This window comes from Neopsephotus bourkii, unplaced genomic scaffold (genome assembly GCF_033783945.1).
Source record: "Neopsephotus bourkii isolate Nb327-2 ecotype Australia unplaced genomic scaffold, CSIRO-AGI_Nbou_v1 NB_333, whole genome shotgun sequence".
Classification (NCBI taxonomy): domain Eukaryota; kingdom Metazoa; phylum Chordata; class Aves; order Psittaciformes; family Psittacidae; genus Neopsephotus; species Neopsephotus bourkii.
In genome coordinates this window covers 1,566,590-1,593,077 of record NW_026900839.1, presented here as the reverse complement: position 1 = coordinate 1,593,077, position 26,488 = coordinate 1,566,590, and the positions used below count along the sequence as shown (strand labels likewise).

The 26,488-nt window shown below is 52.4% G+C and overlaps 1 protein-coding gene across 8 annotated transcripts in view; it reads left to right on the top strand.

Moving 5' to 3' along the window:
• The window catches only part of CASZ1 (castor zinc finger 1), a 280,280-nt gene that overhangs the window by 202,929 nt on the left and 50,863 nt on the right, over window positions 1-26,488 (top strand). For 5 of the 8 annotated variants that reach the window (XM_061347954.1, XM_061347952.1, XM_061347951.1 and 2 more), the window contains one exon: window positions 11,467-11,626. The exons of the other annotated variants lie outside the window; for them this stretch is intronic. In XM_061347954.1, coding sequence (XP_061203938.1) covers window positions 11,608-11,626 — 19 coding nt within the window. In that variant the 5' untranslated portion in view covers window positions 11,467-11,607. The remainder of the gene's footprint in view (window positions 1-11,466; window positions 11,627-26,488) is intronic. 8 annotated transcript variants of the gene reach the window in all.

Genomic DNA, 26,488 nt, shown 5'->3' with positions numbered 1-26,488 from the left:
GTCTGGGAGAGGAGCTGGATGGAGTGAAAGGCGCTGTCCTCAGTGCAGGGGTGGTGAGGAGCAGCAGTGCAGGTTTCCCCAGCACCCACAGGGTCTCTCTGGTGTGTGAGTTGGAGATGAGATGTAGATACTTGCTTTTGGAAACTAGCAAGGATCTCGATCAGAAAACACCATGAAAGCACTGTTCTGAGGAAAACACACAGAGAAATGTGGGTAGGATCATGCTGCCATTGCTGCCAGATACCAAGACGTGAAGTCCAAGAGTTTGGGTTTCCCAGACTGGTTGGTTGGTGTTTGAAGGTTTTTACTTCAGTCCCACAGCTAGTCTTGGGTGATCTATACTGGATGTTAAAATGGTGTCATGGGGATTGGAGGGAGATGAGCACCGAGTTCCTGCAGGTCTGTGCTTTTTTCTGTGTGGGATGTTCTTCTTGCGGGTCCTTAGTGTTGTGATGACACCAGCACTGGGAGCCCCTTGGTCCTGCAGCTGAAGCCGTCAGTTCTCTGCTGCCCATCCATGAGTCACAGGAGGGATCCGGGCACCCAGAGATCTGCTGGAGCAGAAGCCTTTGCGCTGGTCACCAGGCAGCCGATGGCTTCTGCTGGTTTTCTGTTGTTTGAATGCATGAAAAAGGGTCAGAGGCATTTAGGATCCCCTTTCAGCCGTGTGATTGCTTCAGCTCCCCAGATTCTCTTCATTTCCGACAGGGAAGTCTGGCTTCACTGGCATCAGCACTTCAAACCCGCTGCACACTGACAGAAGCATTTCAGAGTGTGGGGCAAGGGCTGTGCTGAGCCTTCACTTGTGGTTAAACAGAGCTGATTGCCATTCTTTGCTTAAAACAAAGGAGCTGCACTAATGATCTTTGCATACACATCTTTACATTTTCCTTCCTTGGGAGGGGGGGGAGGATGATGAGTTCTTTCTGTAAGCCTGGAAATTGCAGGATTAGGTTTCATGGCTCGCATGGGAGAGCCCTGCGGTGCGGAGGAGAGCGGGGTTTGCTTCCTTTCCCGTTGGAGCGCGTGAAATAGTGGGGAAAAGTCTTGTTTGGAAATGACCTCAAAATGATTCCTGTAGCAGTGCAGCGTGATGTCAGACAGCCAGCATGCAGCTGGGTGGAAGGGCAGACAGCGGGGCACGAGTGCCTGACACAGGGGAAAACCAGCATAAGTAGAAGCCATGCGTCCAAGGCTTTGGGAGGAACTAGAGTAAAGTCACCAGTGCAGATGCCAGGGCAAGGAACTGTAACTGTACATTTAATAGCTTTGGATGTTTGCTTTTATGTGACAGTTGCTGTTCAGGCAGACAGATTGGAGAATTCCAGACTTGCATGGATTTCAGGGGTTTTATTTCTGTGTGTTGGGCACAGGACATGAGTGGGACGGGAGCACAGAGGGGGGTAAAGCAGCAGGAGGAAGGGCCTGGTGCCCTGCTTCTCCCTGCCCGTGCACCCTGGTTTGCCCGTGTGTGCTCAATGAGCTGAGCCTTCCCCTCTCCCTCCTGTCTCCTGTCTCTGCCTTGAAGTAATTCAGCCCCCAGACTCTGCTCCCCACCACTCCTCGCGTTGTCCTGCGCTCCCAGGAGCATCCTCTGTCCCATTCCCATGTCTGCACATCCTCTGATGGACAACGGTGCCTGTCACTGTCCTGCTTGGTTAGGGAGCTCTGCAGCCCCTGTGCTGAAAGCCCTGTCTGGAAAGCAAGGGGCTGTGTCCCATGTTCCTGCCCTTCCTGGAGTGCCCTGCCTGGTTCCGGGCTCAGCTGAAGCTGTCCAGAGAGACCAGCGAGGCAGAGGCATGTTTTCCCAGTTTATTCTCCAAAAGGAAAGCCTGCAAGGGGTGAGGGGCAGGCTCCTCGCAGCGAAGGTGTTAACAAATAGCAGGTGATTAAACATGACAAGCAGTGACATTTCTGTGTGGGGTTCTCAGTACCAGCAATGCCAAGAATGAAGCTATAAACCCTGACATTTTGTGTTATGCACTGAGGTTTTTAATAGACATCTTTCCCTCCCTCCCCCCTGTTTATTTCTTTTATTCCCTTTTTCCTCCGCTGTCCCTTTCTCCCTTTCCCTCTCCTCTCTCTTCCTGCCCCTCACCCTGCCTTATCCCAAATGCCCCCCACCTCCTCTTCCCATCCCTCCCTCCCTGCCCTTATCTTTGCTCTCTTGCTTTACCAGACCCATTTGTATGATGGCCTTCACTTTTCCTTTTGTTCCTCTCTTCCTCCCTATTTTCTTGTTACACTTTTCCAAGCGTTTCGTGGCGTCATTCCCCCCTTCCTTTACTTTTTCTCTTCCTCCTCTTAACTCCGGTCCCTGCCATATGCACACACGCTCGCAGCCTTTCTCACACATCCTCACTCCCACACTTTATTGCACACACACCACCACTTCCAGCACACTTCCCTGCTCTCCCCCACACGCTCCCGCTCTCTCCTGCGCCGTCTCTCACATGCGCTCGCACTTGCTCTTTTCTTTCTGTGCTTCCCTTCTCTTGCTCTTCTTTGTCTTTGTTACTCCCTTCTGCTGTCATCCTCCCTCTTGTCTGTTCTTTTCCACTCTCTCCCCTTCTCCCTCCCTTGCCTTTCTCTTTTTGGGGCCTGATGTAATACCCTAACCATGGGCAGCCAGGCCAGTTGCTTGTCAGGGAGCAGGTGTCCCACCCCTGAGTGATGTTTTTGTTAATAACACTTTTGCCCTGACTCAGAAGCCGGCGTTTTGGAGATGGGCTGTTGGGGTTTTTTTAAGGCCAGGAGCTGAGGAGGCTGTGCTTTTGGGAACAGTTGCTGGGTTTGTACCAAAAGGACTGCAACAGTTGTTCTGCTGAGCGAGAAACGTCGGAACAACTGCAGATTCCCTCTCTCTCTCTCTCTCCATATCTATCCAAAGGGCATTTGGAGGTGACAACCAACGCACCGGCCCCCTTGCAGCCAGCTCTCATTGGAGCCAACAGGCTGCTGCTGGCTCTTGGCTTTAGGGACAGGGCACTCGTGCCGCTGGAGTTGGCCTTCTGTCTGAGAAAAGAACTTTCCTTTGCCTTCGTATCTTCTGATGGGGTTTGGGCACCAGATTAGCAAGGTGGGTGACCAGATCATTCAAACACAGCATAGAGCATTCAAACACAGAGCTCTCCTCCGTATCGACAGGTCACCTCATCTCCAGGCCCTGGCCCAACTGCACGATCTGAACATAAGAAAGCGGTCTCCAGGCACAGAAACACACAAGGGTTTGGTGGCAGTCACCTCCTCCCCAGTGCATGGCCTGCCTGGCTCACTGTGTGTAACCATGGAGAGGCCAGGGGCAGTGCGTGATGCTTCCCACCCGGCAGCATGCAGTGGTGTGGGCTGGCCCGTCAGAGCCTGTCTGCTCTGCTGAATCAGCCTGGCTGTCAGCGCCAGGGTCTGAACCCTCCCCATCTGGCTGGCCCTGGTGACAGTCACATTGCAAAAGCCATCATGAAACATTGCTTGGGGACTGGAGGTATCTCCAGAGGCTCTTTGAGCTGTACTGGGATTCCTTCTCATCCAGCTGCGGGAGTCCCTGCCTCTCCCCAGCTCCCTAGGGAGGGTCCATAGGGAGCTCCTGGAGAATTACCACGCACACACAGTCTGTGCTGGCCACATCTGTACTGGGAGCATCCAGGCCAGGCGAGAGGCTCCCATGGGTGGGCAGTGAGGACAGAGGCTGGAGCAGCTCCCGTGTGCAGGAGGTCACTGGGGCCCCAGTGTAAAGGGCTCAGCAGGTATTTGAAATGAGTCCAACCTAAACCGCAGCTTCAGCCCCAGGATTTGCTCTTCCTTGACTCTGCATTCGCTCTGAAAATCAAAATACTTCCCCATCAAGACCCCGCCTGCCCATAAAAGTGCCTCTCCCTCCCTGCCTGCCCAGGTCTTATTGATCAGGCACCACAGACGGTGGCTGCAGCTTCAGTTGCCAAGTAGGGCAGATCAATAGAGACGTGCTACAGGATTTTTGGCAGCTGGGACATCATTTGTGCCTCCTCCCCTCCCACCATCCCTCCAGGAACCAGCCAGCATCACAGTGAAAGCAGGTGGAGCAAAGCCCCATCTTTTCCTCTCACTTTGTCCTTCGTGTCCTGCACTGCACAGCCTGAGCGTCCCCTTCCGTGTGCTCGCTCCACAAGCCCCTCTCTGCTGTTACCAGTGGCCAAGTTCACCCTTTCGTACACTGGGGCGATCCCGTGGGTCATTCCAGCATCCCCAAGAGCAGGATTTGGCCCTTATTGTTCACTGTCTTTTCATTTAACAGAGGCTTCTTCCATGCCTGGATCCCAAGTAACTTCCCCCTGCCCTTCTCCCTGCTGTGGCCATCAGTGCTGCTATACTTCCACAGATGGGGAAGACAAGGCACGGTGACTTGAAGTGACTTCTCAAGGCCAGATTGGGATTCAGAGCCAGAGCTGGGGTTAGGAACCGTGTTTTTGGCTGTCCTTTGCCAGCGCTTAGCCCCTTGGCTGTGGACCCAGGACAGTGCTGCTTCCTACGGAAGGCTTTCCATGGTGCCCCATCTGTGTGGGTCCAAAAGCTGTGGGCTAGTTTATGAACCAGAGAACCAGAGGCAGGGGGGAGCAGTGGGGACTTATGCAGGCAGCTTCCCTGCTCCATCACTTCGGGAGAGAGTGGTTAGCTCCTGTAAGATGTCCTTAACCCCTGCAAACCTTCAGCCTACCGAAGCTCTGGTAGGTGCCGAGCGAGCACCGTGCACAGTGAAGTTAATGAAATGAATGTTTCGGGGAGGGTGGGGGGGTTGTAAGGAGGCTCTGAACTGCACCCTAGGGCCCTGGGTTTATTAATGGTGACCTGCCATTAAAGACTAAAGTGCTAACCTGGTCATATTTAGCAGCTTTCAATGGTATCCCAGTGGCCTCCGCCTGCAATATCAACTCCTGCCTTCCCCCCACAGCCCCGGGCCGGCAGGAGCTGACTCCAGAGTTTCTCTGCTACGATGAGTCTGGTGGGCAGCACTAAGGAGTCTCTGCGCTGCTGCTGCTGCTGCTGCTGCCAGACAGATTTCCACCCCCTCCTGCTGCTCCCAGCAGCTTCCCCCTCTTACTGCCAGGTCTTGCCAGGGAGCACTTGGAAAAGACCAAATCCTGGCATCTTCATGACTTCCTTTACTCAGACAGAGCCTGGGGGTCACTAGGAGAGGGAGCCATGCCAGGGTGAAGCTTGCAGGATTTGGCCGTGAAGGGGAAGCGTGCTCAGGCTCTGGAGAGTGCTTCCACAGAGCTCGCTGGGAAAGGGCTGGCAAATTATCCCTCTGAGGTGGCAGGTTGGGAAATGAGGCAGCAGCTCTGCCAGACCTGATTAAAACAGGACTCGAGGCTCACAGCTTCAGGTCAGAGCAGGAGGCTGCTCTCGCTGCCTCTGTCCCTCTTGCTTCTGTCCAAGAGGGACTTGGAAAATCCAAGCACGGTGGGGGGAATGTCCCCCAAGGGACAAAGCAGTTGGATATTGCAGTGACGGGCACTTCAGAAAGATGCTGGGGGCTGCTGCTGGTCCAGGCAGGGTTCAGTGTTAACAGAGGGAAAGAAAACCTCCAGAGTCTCCTTGAAGCTAATTCTGCTCTTGATGCCTCCCCAGAAGCAAGATCCTGCTGTGCTCTGTGTGCCAACTGAGATTATTGCCTTCTCTGATCACTTCTTCCTGGATTAAAAACTCAGCACATAGTTTGCTGTGTATTATTCCAGGATATGCGCTAGAAGCTCCACGTGGTGCTGACCCTGGCAGAGGGATTGGGCATCTCCAACTCAGGATGCTCAAGACAGGAGGTGGGGATGTGCCTGTCCCTGCAGACCTCTGTTTAGCTGGGGGTGACGGCACAAAGAGCGAGGCCATAAGGGATTTTCCTCTCTCCAGCAAGCCCTGTAAGCCACAGATCCCTCATCCTCACACCCCTGCCCTCCTTGTGGGCACGTTTGTCGGTGTGGGCTTCAGGCCATTCCCCATCGGAGCCAGCGAGGGCAGGGGCCTTGTTCCAGCGCAGGGCTCCAGCCTCCCAGCAGGACGAGTGCCGGTTTGGCAGCCAGGCTGGGGGCAATCCTCGCTCTCTCGTTTGGCTCTGTGCCCCAGCTGATCCGAAGCCAGGGCTTGCTGTAATCCCTACATCCTGTTGCAGGTCCTTAATCAGCTGGAGGCAGCCTGGAAAAGAAACAACAAAAACCCAAACCCCAAACTGTTGTGGTTAAAGCTCCCCCACACTGCGGGGTGGTGGGGAGGAGTGTGCAAGCAGCACTCTCGGGCTCCAGATGGGAGCCTGGAAGGAAGAGCTGGGAGAGATGGAGCTACTTTGCTAAGGATGGACTCACAGGAAGGGCAAGGGTGTGTTTCTGATGGGGGTTCTCACTCCTTGGTGTTCTCTTGCATATAGTGTCTGGGTTTGAAGCATTGGTTCCTCCTGTTCTCCCTCCACCAGCACAGCCAGGGATGTTCTCCCCTTCTCACTGGGCAGGCTTGGAAACTCTCTGGGTTGTTGTTGAGTTGTTTTTTTTCCTGTTTAATGCATAGAATAACACTGATGGGTCTGAACAGCTCCAGCCAGGCGACGAGGGGAAAGAATAACAAGCTCCTGAATGTCAGGCAAAATTATGGGCCATTGCTATTTAGGGTGAGTCTGGTGGATTTAGGGCCTCTCTGTTCTATTGTCCCAGCTGCTCTGAGCATTGGAGCAGGCGAGACACAAGTCGGGAATTTCATTGCAGAGCATGTGCAGGGGAAGGCTGGTTCGGAGCGCTTCCGGAGCTGAACAGCAGCCGCGGGGGATAGGAGGGGAGTTTCTGTTGGGAAGCTGGGGAGATGTGATACTGGGAGAAGGTGCAAGGCTGGAAGTGCTGGAGAAGTGTTCAAGGCCAGGTTGGATGGGGTTTGGAGCAACCTGGTCTAGTGGAAGGTGTCTAGTTGGGTGAGTTTTAAGGGCCCTTCCAACCCAGACCAGTCTGTGATTCTATGAGAAGTGGTCATGCAGCAGAGCAGAGAGCCCCTTTGCTTCCTGCTCCTTGTCAGGGTTCAGTTCATCAAACTCCCCAAGTCCATCAGGCTTGGTCTCCATCCATCAGACCTTGGCTGGTTGTCCTGCTGCTGCTCTCTTCCCTGGGCAGACCCTGCTGGTCCCCAGTCTGCATCTCACGAGCACACGGCTGCTCAGCCCCTCATCTTCTCACCCATCTCTGTGGAACATGCAGAGATGTAGTTTGTATGGAAGACAGTCCCTAAATGTGTGTGTTGAACCAGGATTAGGGGGTTTGGTGCCTTCTCTTGGATTGCTTTTGGCTGGTGCTGGTGATGTAACCAGGGCTGGCATCATGCTCATGGCCTGCCATGTACAGGGGGAAGGGCCCAGATGAACAGTGTAAGGGAACACAGAAAGGATGAAGACACTGTTACAGAGCAGGATGGAGATGGGTCGTCCGTGGGAAAGCGAAGCCTGCGTGAGCCCTGAGCAGGGTGTTTCCTGAGCTTCCAGATGTTGGCAAACACATTATGTCCCATGCCAGGGTGGGGAGGAGTTGGAGGGAGTAAGGAAGCTGTCTTCACAGGCGTTGAGGCTCAGCAGGGTGAATTCTTTGCTTCTTTGGGGCTCTTTTTATTTGACCGGATTAAAAAGCCTATTTGAGTTTCTTAAACCATTTAATCTGAAATCCCCAGGTAGATGCGCCACTGGATTCAGTTTTAAGCTTATAAACAAAATAGGTCTGTGTTTGTCTCGTTCTGAAGCAGGAAGGGGTTTGACCTGTCCTCCCTGGAGACCGGGGGGGTGCTTGGGCTTCTTGTGCTTATCATAAGCACCTCTGGAGCTTTCCGAAGAGTGGGAAGGTGCAGAGACCAGGGTGCCCCTGTGACCTTCCTGCAGCTCCAGGTTCAGTACCTACATGGAGTGCTGAGTGTACATAGAATCCCATTGCTCTGCAGGTAGTGTGGGGAGATGGGAAAGGAGGAAAACATAGGAAATTATGGGAACGTGCTGCAGTGTGATCCACTGGAGTGGTCTGGGTAATTCTCTCCAGTTCCCGTGGTACTTTGAGAGGAGCTGGTTCTGCTCCTCTGTGCCACTGTGCCCAGCTCCTTTCCAGGGTTTCCTCCTGCACCCATCCTCTCCACCCGCTTGGAGTTCTTGTCTCCTTTCCAGCTCCGTATGGCTTTATTGCTGCCACTCCCTGCTCTTCTGAAGGTTTCATGAACGTGAGGCCAGTTGGGACTGCTCTCAGATCAGCGCAAATTGGGGCAGTTCATGATCTGTGTTCGCAGGAGAGAGGTGCTAGAGGTGCCTACAGGAGCTACAGGAATGTCACAGCCCCATGGTCCATGGTGCCGTGTTTCTGACAGTGGCTGGTGCCAGATGCTCCAAAGCAAGGTACCAAACCCCAGAGCATGCAGATGTAAAATGATCTGCCCCTCTGTCCCCTCGATGCCCTTTCCATGCGTCCAGCAGAGAACAGCTCGAGTTAGTGATGCCTGCATGGATGTGTGGGATGGCAGTGGCAGCGCTCGGTCCAGCCCAAGCAGGAGATGCATCCTTTCCACATCCCATCCCCAGCGCTGGCACCCACAGCAGGAATCCCAGCAGAAGGGAGCTGTGTGCTGTCCCAGCTTCTTTGTGCAGCCATGGAAATGCTGGTTCCAGCATGGTGGGAAGAAGGCCATGCGGGTAAGCTGTCCTCACGTCTCATGGTGTGTGCTGTGAGCAGAGAGGCCTCCCAGGTCCAGGGCTCTCAAGGAGCTGCTTTATGAAATGGGATGGTGGGAACAAGGCTGCATCCTTCTTCTCCCCCCCTTCTCCCAAGGAGCTGGAGACAGACAGAGGGACAGGCATCTGTCCGATGGCAGCTTGGATAGGAGGGAGCCCTGTTGGCTTTGCCGAGGGAGCCTCTTTCTATATGGAAATGAAGAATTTAGGCTAATGGAGCTCAACCATCTCTAATTTTGCGATGGCAGGAGGATTTTGATTGAAAGTAATTAAGCAAGCTAGCTGTAAAATTAATTAAAGCAAAAGGGGGGGATTTTTTTATTGGATTGGATAGCGATATAGCGGCTGTCAAATGGGGGACGGATGGGGGTGACCTGAATTCTCTGCCCTCCCTCCTCCCACTCGGGACGTTTATGTCACTTTAATCTCCTTACAGCGGCTGGTGTGCATTTGTTTGAAATAATCAAGGAAATATGGTCAGAAATTGTCAGCTTTCAGATCTAATTTACCTGACAGCCCTGCGCGGACCAGTAAGCCTCTGTGTGCGTGTGTGTGTGTGTGTGTGGTGCATGCGACTGTGTGCTCATGGAGGACTCCTTGTCTCCTTTCTCCCCCCCTCTCTCTTCATCCTGTCGTCTCTTGATTCCCAGCAAAAAATACTTGTGGCACATCTGGGACCACCCAGCGCCTCACAGGGAAAAAGGAATAAGTTTGGGATTTTTCCTGCGGTCCTTTCTCCACCCCCAGCTCCCATCAGTGCCTCCTCCCAACCTGCTGCTGCCTCATCCTTGCACCATAACCAGCTTTAGGGTTTAGGCAATATAGGATTATGGGGAGGTGGCTGTAATTCTTTATTCCAGATGGCTGGCAACTGCTAAACCCACTGTCACAAGTACTGAGTAATAAAAATACTTAAATTAGGCCCTTTGTTTCTGCCCATGTCCCTGCCAGGCAGTTCTTCCCATGTCCTGCTGGGAGTTCCGCTTGCATGGGACAAGTGGGGGACTCAAGTCAAGACTGTAATGATGCTGGGGAGAGGCTTTGGACTCACACCTACCTGGATTCCCTTGCTCAGCTCCATCTGCTGCTTTTTGCCTTTAGCACTTGAAGAGAGATGCTGCAGTAGGGGCTAGGCATGGCTTGGTGTATGTGTGTGCTCCCTTAGCAGGTGAAGGTCCTGATCCAGGGGCATATGAATTACGTTATCATACATCTTACTGGGGGATTCACACCCCTGACAGAGACCCAGGTTTCCCCTCTGGACCTAACCCTGCAGGTACTTGCGGACCTGAGCTCAGTGTGATAAGAGACTGGGGAAGGAGGGAGGGCTACTGCTGTAGGGTCAGCGTTCCCTCAGAGCTGCCCTGGTGCCTCACATCTGTCCTGCTATGTTGGCTCATAGGGTTATTATTTATTATTTATTATTGTTCATTAGGTGCTGACAGAGTTGGGGCTTTTGTTTGTTTTGTTTGGGTCTCCATTTAGAGGCCTTTGCTGAGACAGATTTCAGTGCCAAGACCTCAGGCGCTTTTACAATTACAGCCCGTGATCCTATTGCATTGTTTATGTAATGACTCTCAATCCCAAGGGATTCTGCAGCCTTTCTTAGACCCAGCACCTGGCAGGGAGAGTGTAGGGCAAGTGCTGGCCCCTGGTGCCAAGGAAAAGCTCTGGGCTTTACGTGCTAGGGGACCATTATTACGTAGACAGATCAGGCTGGTCTTTGCTGCGAGGATCCACATCCAGGGAAGCTGATGAAGCTGCTTCAGAAGGAGGAGCAGATGATTCATCCCTGCCACAGTCTGCGTGGTTGTAGGGTGCCTTGGTGGCTCAGACCTGGCTGTTGGGTTTCTGCAGCCCTGCCAGTCTGTCTCCAATACAGTGAGCTGGGTCTTCATGGGCCAGCTTGTGTGACCCATCCCCTGCATGTCCCAGAGCACCCCCAGCCATCTCAGCCCTGGCCTGAAGCTTTCAGCCTGTGATGGAGGTGTGTGGAGGGTGCCTCAGCAGCTCTGTAAGCTGTTGGACATCGGTAGGACATGGTCTAGTCCATGGCCAGCTGCATGTGGCTGTGCTGAGGTGGGTGATGAGCTCATCACTACGATTCCCGTGTTTAATTCCCGCTTTGCCACTGATTCGCTTTGTATCTGTAGCCATGCGAGTGCCTAGCTTTGTGCCAGTGCTTCCTCATCAGGATAATGGGTATAATTAGGCTTCCCTGATTGAAGATAGCACCCAATGCTCAGTGTGCTGGCAGGGTTTTCCCTTTTGTTTAAAAAGTCCTTTCCAAAAAAAGGAGGTAAGACCCGATTCTGGAGTGTTGGTTCCCAGATTGTATTCCAAATACATGCAGATTAGCATCTCTGACAATATCAAACCCTTTCCTTGTGGGATAGGGCTGCTCTGAATGCTGGCTTCCCATAAACCCAGCAGGAGAGTTAGGTGAGGACCAAGTCCTTGGAAGCACTCAGTCTCCTCTGTATTCAGCAAAACAGGGGGATTGCAGGTTGTGGCACTTGTGACCTTCTGTGTTAATTACAAATATAACAATGTAATATCAAGAATAGCCTAAATAATTTCATGGCCTGTTAAGCAAAAGAGAGCCTGAATTCTGGGATGTGGCCCAAGGTACCACTGAGCACAGTGTATAAAGTCAGTGGTGTTTGGAAGAAGGGTCGTACTGTGATGGTTGCTTCTGTAGATTGCAAGACGAGATGATGAAGAGTGCATTAGATAATTTTCTAACATAACATTCCCTACAGGCAGTTACTGGCATTGCTGTAGAGGCCTCCTGAACGACGTGTTGGAAAAGGAAGTGCACAGGACAGTCTTTCTGCACTGTGAAACTATTTGAGACCCCCATGCAAAGCTGTGCTCTGTGCTGACTCCCAGGCTCCTCAGACATGGCCGAGGAAAATGCACGTGAGTGCTGACCTGGGGGCACCTTCTCTTGTTCTCTTTGCACCTACTTGTTACCTGTTCAACATACTTTCCCTCTCAAGCACTGCCACTCAAATGAGTCTGGAGAGACCCTGACTCCAGCACAGCAAGGAGCTGGAAAACATCTCTGTAGCTGGGTAAATGGGATGAAGAGTTCAGATCTGGGTGGTGTGGCTTTCTCTCCAGTTGATGTGAGTGGCAGTGGAAAGGCGTCAGCTGGGGAGATCATTCTTCTGAGCTTAGCAGAGGGACATGAGCATAAGAGCAGCCCGAGAGGGATCAAGCCGGGTGGGTCTGGAAAGGGAGAACTGTGGCACTGGGCTGGGAGTGTATTTGATGTATTGATTTTGCTTGCTTGTGCTCAGGGCTGGAGATCCTCAGTCTGTGGGGCGGGAGAGTCCTTTGGGCAGCTCAGCTCACATCAGTGCAAAGAAACCTTGGGAATGTGCAGAGATCTCCAGGAGTAAGGCATGATAGGGACACCTTTCCTGGGGAGCAGATCAGGCCATAGAGCTGCTGGCTCTCACACAGCATCTTGCTTCAGCACTGGTTCCTGGATGCTGTTCCTGTGCGTACAGCTGGCTTGAGGCAATGAGGGGAAGGAAAAGCCAGAGCCAGTGGCTCAGCTATCAGGCAGAGGCTGCTCTGCCTGGCTTGCAATGGATTCAGGGGCCTTCTGTAGAAACTGTCTCTTGGGCAAGTCTGCACAAGCCAGTTACTGTTCATTTCCTAAGGAGGTAGAAAAGCCACTGAGAAATCAAAATGCGGCAGTGGAAGGTTTGGGGATGTGAGGGCATAGTGTGGCTGGGCAAACAAGGCTGTATCTGGTGATGTATCTAGCATCCCATTCACATCCCTGGCAGTGGGACCCAGGGACCTCCTGAGGACTCAGGACAGGCTTTTGTGAAGACACCGTGAGCAGTGAAGTGGGTGCTGGATGGGGTACAGGGCAACAACCGGGGCATGGAGAGGCAAGTGTCACACTTGCAGATGAGCTGCTGGGGCCCAGTTAAAACACAGCTCTAAGGGGAATGGGTGTCAGCATGTCTCCCACTCAACCTCTCTCCGTTCCCTTCTTTCCATCTCACATCCTCTCTGGGGCACCATGCAAGTTGATCAGTTTGCACCAGAATGCAGTAAAATCACTGAGGTTGCCAAGGTCTTGGTTTCATTAATTCTGAACCCTATGTGCCAGCCCTCTGCTCTGTCTCTCATTTGCAGGGTTGTCACTGCCAGGGCAGGCTCACTTTGCTTAGAATAGTTTGGGTTGGAAAAGACCTTTAAGATCATCAAGTCCAGCCATTAACCCAGCACTGCCAAGTCCACCACTAAACCATGTCTTACGGAGTGAGCAAGTGTGCCTGGGCAGGTGATCAGTGTTGTTTGTGATGGGAGGGCAGGAGAAACAGAGTAATCAGGATCCCTTCTCAATATTCATGTCTGTTCTCCTGTTGGTGGGCATTTGTCAGTGATAATGTTGAGCTGGATGCTGCTGAGCTGTTGGAAGAAGAATGAGACTTGTTGACTTGGAGGAGCTTGAAATGTGTCTTTGCCCTGCAGTGCCAATATAGCAGCTGCAGAAACAAGCTGGTTAGTTCTCCATTGAGAAAGCAGAAGGCAGAGTTCTCCTTACTACTGAGGGAACTGAAGAGGAGGAATCCACTTGATGGACTGCTCCGAAGCCAGCCCTGTGGTATTTAGAGTATGTTTTCATTGCAGAATGCATTTGCAGGACTGAGCTGGCAGGTTTGCCTTCTGGAGGTGTGAGCAGGCATTTAGGCGACTGCTACTGGTGGGATACTGGGGTTTCTGGGGGCATCTCCATAGAGCTGCTGCAAGCTCCATCAGCAGCGGAATCTGGGAGGATTTCCCTCCTCCTGCACCCCAGCAGGGGAGGGAGAGGAAGCTGTGGGCAGGCTGGGAATAGCTGGTGCTGGATGGGCTCCACATGTGTCCTTGCAGCAGTGGGGCAGCTCCGCAGCCTGTGTGTGCCAGCACCAGAGTTGAGGGACAGCTTTATGGGAGAGGGCTCAAGGCAGCACGCTCCAGGTTCACTCTGCACAGGAGATGCACCCGTACGGAGCTGTCTTCTTATTTGCAAACTGAGCAGTTGTACTGGAAGAGATTTAGCAAACATGGGGCTGCACAATGCTGTGTGTACTGAGTCACACATCAGGGCTGGAGCCAACGAGCACTGGGAGCTACTGAGGCAAACATTTGAGAATAGTTACAATAGGCACCAAAAATATCTTCAAATGAGATCTTTCTGCATTGCTGCATGTTGGGTAACAGGGAGGGCTGACAACCTAAGCTTAAACTCTACCCACATGCTCTAGAGCTCATCCTGGGCAAGGGAGGTGACTGGGATGGGAACAGAACAGAAGAAAAGCAGTCATGGTCCTATAAAGGAAGCCCTGAACAACCAATTTCACATAGGTTGGAGAAGTTCTGCTCTATTGGGAGAGATAAGGTTGTGGTCCTGCATAGCAAGATAGGTTCTAGTGTGTGATGCTGTGCTCCTGGTTCTGACTGCGTTTCAGGAGGGACTGACTCCAGAATTCCTGTTGGATCTGCAGCTCAGAGCTCCCCCCATCAGCACAGGGCCAGGGCAGGATCAGTCCCTATGGGATGTCTTCTATCTAGTTTTAAAGCTCTCAAGCAAGGGGGCTGTGCTTGGGTGCTCTTGCAGAAGCTCTCCCTGTTGCAGGGTTTTCCCAGGGGTTTGCTCTGTGGTTGCTGTTTCCTCTCTGCCACTCTCTATAAAGTAAAGGAGCTACTTCCCCAGACCCCAGGTCTGGTTTCAGACACAATTCCCCACACTCAGATTCTGGGGGCTTGTGCATCTCAGACAATCAGAGAACAGGGGGGCTCTCAGTGCGGTGTGGCGCAGACACAGGTGCAGGGCTGACGGTGAGCACCAATTCCAAGTGCCCCATCAGCATCCCCCCTTCCCTCTCACCCTTGCCTGCTGCTCTCTGCACCCCGGTGCTGGGATCATACCTTTGAGCACACCATCTCTCCCACTGGTTTTGCAGGCGTGTTTTCTGCCAGCGCAGGGCACTGAAAAGTGCTGGCACTGCCAAAAACCCTGTGTGCACTACGACTCCCCAAACATCCCTTTATTTTTATTGTTCTGTTAATTACTGTTTAAACTTTAATAAGTCACTTCGTCAGGAGGGGGGACCTGCAGTGAGGTTTCTGTGCAAACACTGGGCCCGGCAGTGACTCTGGTGTAACATAACCCTTTATACAATGTGGGAATGTTTAGACTGTAACAGAAACTTGTTATTTTAATGACAGTTAAAGGGGGGAAAAAAAGAACGGAGCGAATGAAAAAGGGAAGCAAGTTTGTTGGGGAAATGGCTCATCTCAGTCTCTCTGTCTGGCCTCTTTTCTCTTGGCTTTAATGAGAGCTGGATAAGGAGGCTTTATGGCTTCTGCTGGAGCAAGTCTTGTTCCCAGAGATGCCCTACACCAGGCAGTATGTGGTCCCCTCTGTTCTGCAGGGTAAGGCTAACAGCAGAGAGATGCTGATGGAAGCAACATGGCTTGATTTTGCTCAGAGGCAGCAGCAGATGCCTAAAGCCAATTTGAGCTCAGTCTAATTATTCTGACCCACACAAGAGACTTTCCCCTTCTATTCAGAGCTTCTTCCACTGCTGAAGTTGTTAAGTAGCTATGCTGAAGCAGTTGCTGGTGTGCCATAGATAAGAGGGTCCAACATCCCATGGACAAGTGGACCTTAAAGCTAGAATTTTCCTTATTTTGACTGGTCACCACTCAAAAGGAGGAACCATTCTGGTTATGAGAGGGGGAAAGGAAGAGGGAGAGCCTGGCTCATACTTTCGGCAGTGGGAGGATGAAGGGTTCATGGGCATTCTTGAGTTTGGGTTGTGGCTGTTGACATCTGTATTGCTTTGAGGTAGTGGAGGGTGCCTGTGCAGTGGCGGATGTCCCTGCACCATAGCAATCAAGTAACCTCCAGGTTTGGTGCAGCTATATTTAGCACTTGCTATAGACAAGACCATATAGAGTGATATATACAATCTGAAAACCTTCAACTCCTGCTGACCTCTCTGCTGCTACAGTGAAATCCCCCAAATCTGTCCTGAGAAGTGATGCTAGACTGGGAGATGGGAGATCTTCCCACTTTCCCCAACACGTTCCATGTTTCCCCTTCCCCACGTTGGTCCTAGGCAGTGCCACTCCCCTGGGCAGCACAGAACTTTGGAGGGATGTGGGGTGCAAGGAGCTTTTGCTGGAAGCAGTGTTTCATAGCATCAACAGCCTTGCTTGGGTGCCAGCTCACAACCAGGAATCCTGTTCCTCCATCCAGAGATCCTCTCTTCTCTTTGCTGATTTTCTGACCAAAACAAGCCTGGGGGACTTGCATTCTATAAAGCTTTTTTATGAGGGCGAACACAGGGTGGAGTGGGAGGGGATGGAATCATGGACCCCCAGGGACTGTGTTTCCCCAGTGGGGGAGCATGCAGGGAGCAGGCCAAAACGGTTCACGCTTTCCTGGCCCGCTGCTGGGTTGTGATTGTTATTGATTGGGTTTGCTGTTCTCGGCACTTTGTGTTTTTCCAGCTGAGCATTGGCTTGCCCCTTGGTTCTTTATTTTCTATATATTATTTTCCCCTCTGCTTCCATTCAGATGCCCACAGACATCACACACGGGGCAGGCTGTGGATGGGGTGAGCCTGCATCCAGGGCTGCGCAGGCTGGGAGCGTGCTGGGGTCTGTGTAAGGTACCAGTAACATGAGAGCCTGCTGTCAGTAGGATTAAATTCACAGGTCTGTGTTATCTCGGGAAGGGTGGCATACAAAAAGGTAAAGAAATCTGCTCTTGGAGAAGAAGCAGCGTCAGGGCTTCATGTTGGAGCGAATCATAGGAACACGCACGGGGACTTCCCACGCTTGGGCACGTACAATGTGTGTCTGGCTCAGGGTGCATAAGCCCCAAAGACAGAGGGCCAAGGGAACTGCTGGCCGGAGAAACAGTTGTATTTCCAGTGTGTGGTTGTGCTTCCAGACCCCACCAAGCCCCTTGTATTGGCCGTTCCAGCCGTGTGTGCTCATGTCACTCCTCCACAGAGCTGCGCCTGCTCACGGGGCCAGTCCCTTTAGGAATGGCATTTTCCAGGTTCTTATGTGAGGCTGAACATGTCCCAGCTGCAAAAATAACCAGTCTATATACCCTGTGGAAACAGGAGCAGCAGAGACACATCTGTCGGGTCTGGGCAGAGCCAGCTTGGAACTAATGCCCCAAAGGGGCATCGGGCACTGCAGGCTACTTGTCAGTGTGCAGAAACCCAAAATAGAGACTTTGGGGAGGACCAGCCCGTTGGTGGGGCGAAGCTCTGCAGTGGGCAGAGCAACTGATAGCTCTGGGCCTCTTGTAGGTGGGTTCCAGCAAGACATTAATATTGACTGGCTGCTCTAGACCAGCTGCGGGGCACCACCAACCCCAGAGCCGCATCCCCCTGTCCCCTCTGTGCCCCTCTCCGTGGCCGGTGGGGTCACTTTGGTTGGAGAGCACAAGCTGAGCTCAAGGATAGAGCCCCCTGGACGGAGCCAAGGAGCCACTGGATAAAAACCGCTGAGGTTTTCCTTTTCTGTACAGCGCGTTTCCCTAAATTGCCTTTGACTGTGTGCATCGCTAATGAAAGTTTATGCCCTTGTTAGAAGGACAGGCAGGTCCGTTCCAGTTAGGGCTGGGTCTATCCTTCTGCCAACTGCCCTCCCCAGCACACACACACACACACACACTCACTCCTGCTCTCCCTTGTGAATAAGTGGAGGCTGCTATAAAAAAAAAGAGGGGGAAAAAAAAAAAGAGAGAGGAGGGGAAAAAAATTTCCATATTTGTGGAAGTTGCTTTAAAAGCATTTTATCATGTCATAAAAAAAAGGGAAAGTACTCTCGGAAATTGATCCTGCACACGAGCCCATTGGACAGAAGGACGTCGGGATGTTAATGGCTATTTTGCTCCAGGGTGGCTTATTAAAAAATTTATACATAAATGCTTTAAATTGCATAAATTATTAAAAAAAAAAAAATAGTAAGCAATTTGCAACCCCGATCCACTTTTCCTCCTTTTTTTTTTCCTATCCCTCCTCATCCTTTTCTTCCCTTCTTTCTTCTCCCTCTTCTCACCCTTGTCCCCTCCCTGTCTGAAAATGCGATGTGTCCAAAATCGTCCATGGATGTGTGTAAAATAAATAGGGTTTTAACTGTGAGCCGCCAGTGGCCAGCGGAGCCGGCTACGAGGGGGGAATAACAGCAAAAAACAAGAGAGGGAGAAGCAAAAAGAAAAAGAAAGAAAGAAAGAAAGAAGTTTGGATATGATGAGTGTTTCTCGCAGGCGTGGAATGTCACCCACATATCCTGGAGATTGTACTGGGGAGGTTTATGATGGTTTCCCATTGATTTGTTTCCCCGACGCAGCTGCCGACCTCTATTGAGGGACAAACATAATCAGCACTGACGCAAATTAGATGGTTATTCGTTTTGAAAATTGACAGAAAAACAATAAAAAAGATGAAATGCTCCCAAATCAATAGATATAATGAAATTCAAATAATCCGAGAGATGAGGTCTCCATGGCAACTGATAATGTGGAAAAGAAAACAATTTAATAAAGGACAGACACACTTTGAAAACAGATTGGGCAAAGGGAAGGCGGGGGGGCGAGGGAGCAAGGGGGGGGGCCGTGGGCTGGGTGGCGGTGGGAGGGGGCAGCGGGAGGAGGAGGAGGTGGTGGGAAGCCGGAGCCTCTCCGGTTGGTTAGCGGTGCCGTGGTGAAGGATCACTGTCCATCCCAAGGACGCTTGCCATAATTAAGAGAGGCTTTCGGTCCAGAAAGTGCAGATTCAGGTTTTAATACACAAAATTATTTCAGGAGCACTGAATCGGAAAGTCGTTTGTTATGACCTTCCTGAGAGGCCTGGAGCAGGGCATGTTGGAGGCGCGGCGGCTGAGCCAGCTGAGTTATGGCATATTTGTGTTTTTATAGTGCGGAGGGGAGGGGGGAACGGGGGAAGAAGGTTAAACAGTATTTACAGCTCAGTTGTTTTCAGAAAGGAAAGAGAAATAGAGTTCATGAAAAGATGCGAGTGGAAGAGAGAGGGAGAGGGAGAGATCCCCTGCCCGGCACACACACTCCGCTGGGACGCCAGCTCCAATGAGACACTCACCGATGCTCTTTTTGCCTTAAGGTGTGAGGTGCAGCTGGGCTGGGGGTAAAGAGGGGCTCTGTGGTGGGATGGGGAGCGTGTCTGTCCCTGCTGCCGAGCCTGGCTGCAGCGTCCGGCTGGGAGCCCACTGTCTCCTCATTCCAAGCTGCAGAATAAACCGCTCCTGGCACGCGGAATTGAGCTGAAAGCGTGTGTGTGAGTGTGTGAGTGCATGCAGGGTGCTCTGCCTGTGCGTGTCTGCATGTGGGCTGTGTGGCTGTGGGTGCTCGGTGCATTTGGGGCTGAGCAGAGCTGAATGCCTGCGAGTGTGCGCCTCTGGGGAGGTGCAGCCACTGTGCACCCGTGTGTACCACGGTGTGCGGGTCTGATCCTTGTGCAGGCACAGGTACATGGATGTTCACGTGCGTTAGCATGTGTTCTGTGTGCAGGCTGTTCCATGAGCATATGTGCAGACATGCAGCTGTGTGTGTGTGCTGGGTCGTGTATGCCTCTGCATGTGGTAGTGCTCCTGCACAGCCTCGTAGTTGTACACGTGTGTGTTCACTGTTGGTGCTAGCTCGTGGATGGGCTCAGGAGGACAGGAGAGGTGAGAACATGAGCCTTAATGACCAGAAGAGCGAGCAGCAAAAGGCAGGACAGAGAACTGGTGCGGTGTGAGCACTGGGAAGCAAGGGGTGAGTGTCCCTCCCATGCAGCTCTGCCAGGACTGCTGAGCTGACAAGCTCAGGGATGTCCCACTGCTTTCACACCAGAGCTCAGCTCTCCTCTCCCAGCCTGTGAGCCTTTTCCATACAAACAGGATGGACAAGTGTTCCTCCCAACCGTGTTGCACAGTATTTGCAGGTGCCAGGCATCTCCAGGGATTAAAGAGCCCCTGAACTCCCAGTGCTACATGTGATGGGTGCTCTTTGGGTTCCAGAAAGACTCCCGGCCCCACCTGGGGTTTATAGAAACCTCTAAAATATCTGAGTGTCCCTTCTGCTTACCAAGCCCAGAGCATTTTACCTGCTCACATGCAGCTCAGGCAGCGGTTGAGGGCTGTGGGGAGGATGTAAAACAAGCTGCAAGGCTAAGATGCTCGAGTTTGCCCTCTGTCATGCAGCTCTTGCTGAGGTCTCATTTCCCTCATGTGGGCTAACACACTGATTTACTTTGCAGGACCTTGAAAGACCACAATAATGAACTTTTCCTGGCCCTGTGTTTCTGAGTGATGCAACAAGCATTCAGGCTCCCAACTCCCTTTTAGCTCCTGACTTCCCACTGCAATTAATTAGGAGTCTGCATTCTTTGTTGGGTCTGAGCTTAATAGTGCTGAAAGGGATTGCAAATTGCTCTTAAACCACCTACCAGCTACAACCAGGGTTTGCAGGGACCCTTGTTTAGGAGGTGGCTCACTTAACCCCTGCCCTTGATTAAGGATTACTCTGAGCCCAGCCTCAAGCCAGGGAGCTCCTCTCTACTGACTTGGGTCATGGTGGGTTTGGATTCTCATTAAAGATAGTCACCAAGAGGAACTGATGAAACTTTGAGCAATTCCCTTCTGAAACTGTCATTTTAGAACCACATTGTCTCTCCCAGGCCCTTTTAATTCCCCACTGTCGGTGCTTACAGCTAAGTCTGGTTCTCTCTTTACCACTTTGATGTTTCACTGCCCCATCTCCTTCAGCATTTACACAGGGGTTTGTGCAGCATTTCAGAGAGGCTCACGGCTTGGCCTCCTCTTCTTTCCTTGGGAGCTGGATGCCATGGCAGAACCTGCTGCAGAGGCTTTCCCAGCCCTCGTTGCTCTCCACCACCCCTTCCCTCCCTCTGTCTGCGTCCACCCTGTACCCCGGCACAGCACCCGCAGTGTGCATGTGTGTCTACAGGAGGTGAAGTTAGGCATTATGTTTGCATTTAGTTGTCCTGACAACATGTCTGGCTTCATAGGGAGTTTTCCAAGGGCCACAGCCAGCCTGCAGGGACCCGATGGTGATGAGCTATTACTCTTCACTCTCCCTTTTGCGCCTTTCCCCTTGGTTTTCTTCACAACCTGTGGGGAGATTGATGGCAGGATTGTGATGTAGACGTTAGCAGTTCTGCTTGATTTATAGAGTTACTTAGGCTGAGTGAGGCCACTTAGGCTCCTCTGGATAGTAAACCTTTTAACTGGACTAAAAGAATTAATAATAAATAAATAAATAGGGCAAGGAGGAGAAACTGGATCAGAGAAGCCAATCCTCTTGGCTTTATGTTATCTGAAAGGGAAGACTGAAAACAGAAGGCTCCCAAGGAGCAGCGAGACCCTGCTCAGTGCATTAGGCTGAAGCTCTGAGAGCAGGTTTTCACAGGACCAAGAGGAGGAAGCTGTTGGAACATCATAACTGACAGATGAGCTAGAATATTGGCAGTGGGACACAAGGAGCTTTTGAGCTTCAAACTGTCCTGAATCACTGCTTCTCCTCTGCTGTGACTTGAATTGCAGTAGCACTTAAAATTGCAAACAAGATACTGGGCCTGCTAAGCTAGGCAAGAAACCTTTGACCATCTGATTGAGATCCAGCAGGTTAAGGGCAAAATGGGAGCCTGGGTGATATTTGCCCAAAGAAAAGAAGTGGGTTCAGAGCAGAGCAGGGAGGAGAACCAAAGTTCCCGACTCCCATTTTCCCCCTCTTCTTTCCATCCTGCTCCTTTTGTTAATTCTGGAAGTTCCCTGTCTTACTGTTATGCAGAAAGAGGGGCTTATTTCTTGTCCTTTGGAGGGTCAGGGTATGTGAGTGGAGAGCAGGGCAAGGGAAGGGCAGAGGCAAGGAGCTTTGTCTGGGCACTTGGGGGTGAGCAGCAGAGCCTTGGCGGCTCTCAGAGTAAGGAGGGGTGGACAAGATCAAAGCACATTTAGGATCATTTTTGCGATCTGCTCAGGAAAAGGTTCAGACGTGCGTTACTAAAGAGCTGTGAAGAAGGATTAGTGCTGTCCTTGCTCGCAGTTGAAGCACTTTCCCCACCAGCTGTGCCAAATGCCTGTGAAGAGCTGGTGGAGCGGCAGCAGAGCAGGTCAGCGGCAGGTGAGGAGGCAGCGTGGAGGCTGCCGTGGGGCAGGGCGAGCAGGACGGGGGCCATGCAGGCTGGGGTGGTGCAGAGGGAGGTGTCTGAGGCAGGAGGTGCCGCTGCGGCAGCGGAGGAGGCGCAGTGCCGGTGTCCGTCCTGCTCTGCTGCCCGCAGCCGGGCTCTGCTCTCCAGCGGGGACTCTGCGGACTCTGGAGGACTTTGAGTTGCAGCCCATTGCACCATTGCAGCAGGAGAGGCTGTGCTAGGGCCAGCTCACTCCTAGTGTGAGGTCTGTGCTGCCTTTCTCTCCCTGGCCAGTGATATATGGCATAAATTAGGCCTCTGAAGGGGGATACTGCATCCTTAAGAAGAAATATGTCCTCATTTTTCTTAAACACCGTTTGCACTGAGTGAAATGTTTAGAAGGGACGCTGAGGGATAACTTTATTTCTTACTAGGGAGTTCAGAGCCGTTCAGTTAAACCCATAAAACACTGGGAGTAGGGAAGCTGACAGCCTGCCCGTGCATTAGAAAAGCCATTACTCATCTAAGGGAAATTCATCCCATGCTGGAGCTTGGCGTTACCAATGGGGTGGTCCAGGGGAGGACACAGGATCATCTCCCTTGGACATCTGAAGGGTCAGTAGGATGCTCAGAGGTGGAAAAGGCTCAGTAAGTATGTAGCATAGTGACAGAGTGCTGATGGAGGTCTCAAAGCACTGAGTAAATGTCCAGCCCACAGGGTGGGTAATCGTCCTCATTCCTCCTCCTCTGCATGGGGAAACTAAGGCATGGAAACCTGGGGAGACTGGTGGTTACATCACGACTGGAAACTAGGCTGGAAGCCAGTGCTCCTGGCTTTTAACCTCCAGCTTCAGTCTTGAAAACCAAATTCCTTTCCAGAGCAAGAGTGAAAGTCAGGAGCCCTGACCCCCTGCTTCGTGTTTACTGCCAGGCCATGTTCCCATGGTGGATCAGGAGTCTTGGCTCCACCTTCATTGCTCTGATGTTCAGCCCTTTCTTCCTAATGGGATTTAGAGAATCCCCTGGAAGATGAAGGCAAGGTCTTCTAGGTGGTGATAAGGGGAATTCCTGTCTCAGATGATGGTTGGTGGTGCAGCGGGCTGTGTCACAGGTATGGCTGGATGACCTTCTGCTCTCACACAGGCACCTCGCCAGTGCAGGCTGTGGTTGTTCCCCCAGCAGGGACAGGGCCACAGGCACCAGTGTCACAGCAGACAAGGCGTCAGCCACCAGGAGGGTAGTGACTTTCTGTTTGATATTTTATTTTGGAGGCTTGACACCAAAAGATTTAATATTTGTTTGAAATGAGAAACAGTTCTCAAATGAATTTGGAGAGCCTGGGAATTAATGTCAGCCCCCCCCCCCCAACACCCCTCCTCCCCGTCAGCTCAGCCCCCCCCTTTCAATTTCTGAAGCCTGCTGATTTGAATATTTATAAATATCAGTAAATTATTTATTGTAGCAATCTGCTGTGCCATTTCACCAATCGCCGTTAACACTTTAGGGCTCGCTCTTCAGGAGGACACGGCTGGAGGGAACAGGCACCTGGGGGCTGGGAGCACGCTCTGAGGAGGGCAAAGCCACCCTGGCCGTGACACCAGGAGGGGTTCCCTCTGCGTGAGGCACAAGAAGAGCTGGGGATGTCTGCAGGAGGGTATGGGGACCCTCTGCTCTGTACTAGTGGACACTGCAGGGGGATGCAGGGAGAGGCTTGTGTTAGCGAGGCAGGGCAGCAAGGATGGGCTGTTTGCTGCAGCACCCTGGCAGGCTTTGCCGTGCGCTGTGCAGGGACCTCACTCTGGCTTAGAGCCCTCTTTGCTTGTAGTTTCTGTTCCCTTGAGGAGGAAAATTCCTCTCGGTTTCTCCTGTCCCTTTCCCTCCTTCCGTAATTACACTTGTGCGCTGAAAATACACACCATTCAGAGATGATGTGGCTATTTTCTGTTGAGGGGAAGGGGGGGCTCCCCGTGTTCATGAGCTCTTCTCCTGGAGAAGCCCCAGCAGCAGCCCGGTGCTTCCCCTCCTCTCAGGATATCTTCTGTCATTCACTGCCCAGTGTCTGCATGCTGTCCCTCACTGTCACCAGCAAATCACAGCTTAACTCTGCGGCTGAGGCTGAGCAAAGGGAAGCAGGACAGGCTGAAGGGAACTGGTACTGGTCTCTGCTCCTTTGGGTCAGGAAATAGGGAGCAAAGCGGCCTCTTGTGTGGCTGGAGGTGTCAGTGTGGCAGGCAGGGGAAGGTCAAGCAGTGCTGAATGCAGGCAGGCTGCACTGACATGAGCACGAGAGCAGAGTGCTCGGCTTTTCCTCCACGGTTTATGCATGGGGTGTGTGGGGAGATCCCTGAGGGCTCTGGGAAAGCAGGGAGTGTGTAAGGACACCCTGGCTGCTCGCTTCATTTCTCCTCCCACGTCTTTGATTCTCCTTCTCCTCCTTGCCCGTTGCTGAGCTGGAGCCTGTCGGGTCCGGCTCTCGCACCGAGGGCTTCCCTGGCTTCATGCAGACGTCTGTGCACAGGCGGGATCCATGCTTGCAGGGCAGAGGAGGCTGTTAAAGAGCCTTTGTGAACTCCCCAAGGTCAGCCAGAAGAGACGGCATCTGCTAATCCAAGGTCATTTCCTGGGCTAAAAGCAATAAAATGTTTTATTGATAAAATGAAGAGGGGAAAACACACACTAAATCCACTCTCATGCGTTGTGGGCCATACCCGGGCCTTGCTGCCTTTGCCTTTGCCCTCACCCTGCCTTGGATAATGCACAAGGCTTTGTGCTGGAATGGAAGTGGTTTCTGGAAGGGGCTGAGTGTTTGGCTGCATTCCCTGCCTCCTCCTGGCGTGTGGCTGGGCACAACCAGGGCCTTGCTCCGGGGAAGCCCAATGCCCCATCCGCCTTCTGCTGTGAAGGTTTGGCTCTGTCCTAAGCTCCAAACCTTTGGCTCAAGTGTAGAGAGGCTTTAGGAGCATCCTCACCCAGCGAGCAGTGCTGCCCTCCCTGTTTGGGGCTCCCGGGCAGACTGGAGTCTCTCCAGTCAAGCTTGCACCAGAGTGGTTAAAAGAGAAAAGGACTGTGCAGCATGTCAGCCCTGCTTCCTCCCCCTCCCCGCCCCAAATAATACTGTTAATAATTAATCGAATGAGAGCTTGCAGCTCCTGGAAAGCTGGCACTGGGACCTCCCTCTTGAACGGAGCTGCTCAGCTGGGCTTAAAACTCTTCAATAGGAATATGAAAGCTCCATCTGTTCGACGTACCCGGCCCTCTGAAGTGACAGCGCGCTGGCCCTCCCCAGCCAGCACCCCTCTCCCTGCAGCACCGGCCCTCCTGCCCCTCTTCTCCTTTCCCTCCTCTTCTGCCCCTCCTCTTCTGCCCCTCCTCAACCCCATCCCCATCCATCGGGGTCCTGCCTGTACCCCCAGCTCTTCCCACACCACTGAGCTCCGCAGGCTGGTTCATCCAGGCCCCACATGCCCCTCTTTTACAGCCTGGACCCTTTCCCACCTCTACCAGGCTGTGTTTCTTCACTGACCCAAAGCCAAAGCCAGACTTTGGTTCTCTTTTCCTGCAAAGCCAGACCTTGTCCTCACATAAGCGTTTGTCCCTTGCCCAGGATGCCCTATTTCTGTCCATGCTGCAAAGCCCTTCATTCCCACCCATGCTGTGCCCCCCTCAGCCCCTCTTCTCCCTTGGGGGAAGGCAGAGCTAAGCCGTGCCCACTTTGGAAGCTCCCCACACTTTGGATTTCATGGCAGAGGAGGTGCTGCTTCAGGGACTGCATGGAGGGAGAGAGCCCGGGGCTGCACACTGGGCACTGCAGCACGTGGAGTGCAGGGGAAAGAGGGGCACTGGGGACAGAGCTGGGCTTTTGAGCACTTCAAGGGGGACAGGGCAGCCAAATGGTGAGGTGGGTTTTGTCCTGCTCCCTGCCAGGCCTGGTTGTGACAAGCTGTAGCTGTTCTTCAAAGGGAGGTTTGCTCTCGAGACACCACGGGGCTGGGTGCGGAGCGGAGGGAGCCGGTGTCCCCTCACAGGGTGTGGGGAGGGGGCGAACGGAGTAAACTCCCGGTGGCATTGTTTTCAGAGGAAGCACTCAGTGTAAATAGAGCATGTGGGAGAGTTTGTCCTGGGCAGAGATGAAAAGCCCGTGTGACAGGCTCAGGTTATGAACGGCTTCCTCAGATTGATGCGAAATCAAAACAGTTCTATTTAGACGAAGAAAATGAAGGGGGATGTTTACTTAGCCTGGAATCTTTAAACAGTGCAATGGAGACGCAGGGTGATTTGGGGTGGGGAGTTCAGCCCGGGGGGAGGGAGCCTATGTCTGGCTTTGGGGGTACAGCAATCCCAACCTCGGGTAGGTACAAGGGTCCTTCATTGAGCAGCTCAGTTCCTCTCCCGCTGCCCGAGTGAACCAAACTCAGATGCTCTGGTCCCCTCTCTAGCATCCCTTTGTAAGGTGAAAGCATCTCTTTCCCTTCTGCTTTTGAAATTGATAGGCTAAAGGAGGGCAACAGGAATGTTGATATAAGTAGTTATAAGTAATGTCCCTCCTATTCCACGCACAAGGAAATAAGGCAATGGAAAGATAAAATGATGTGCC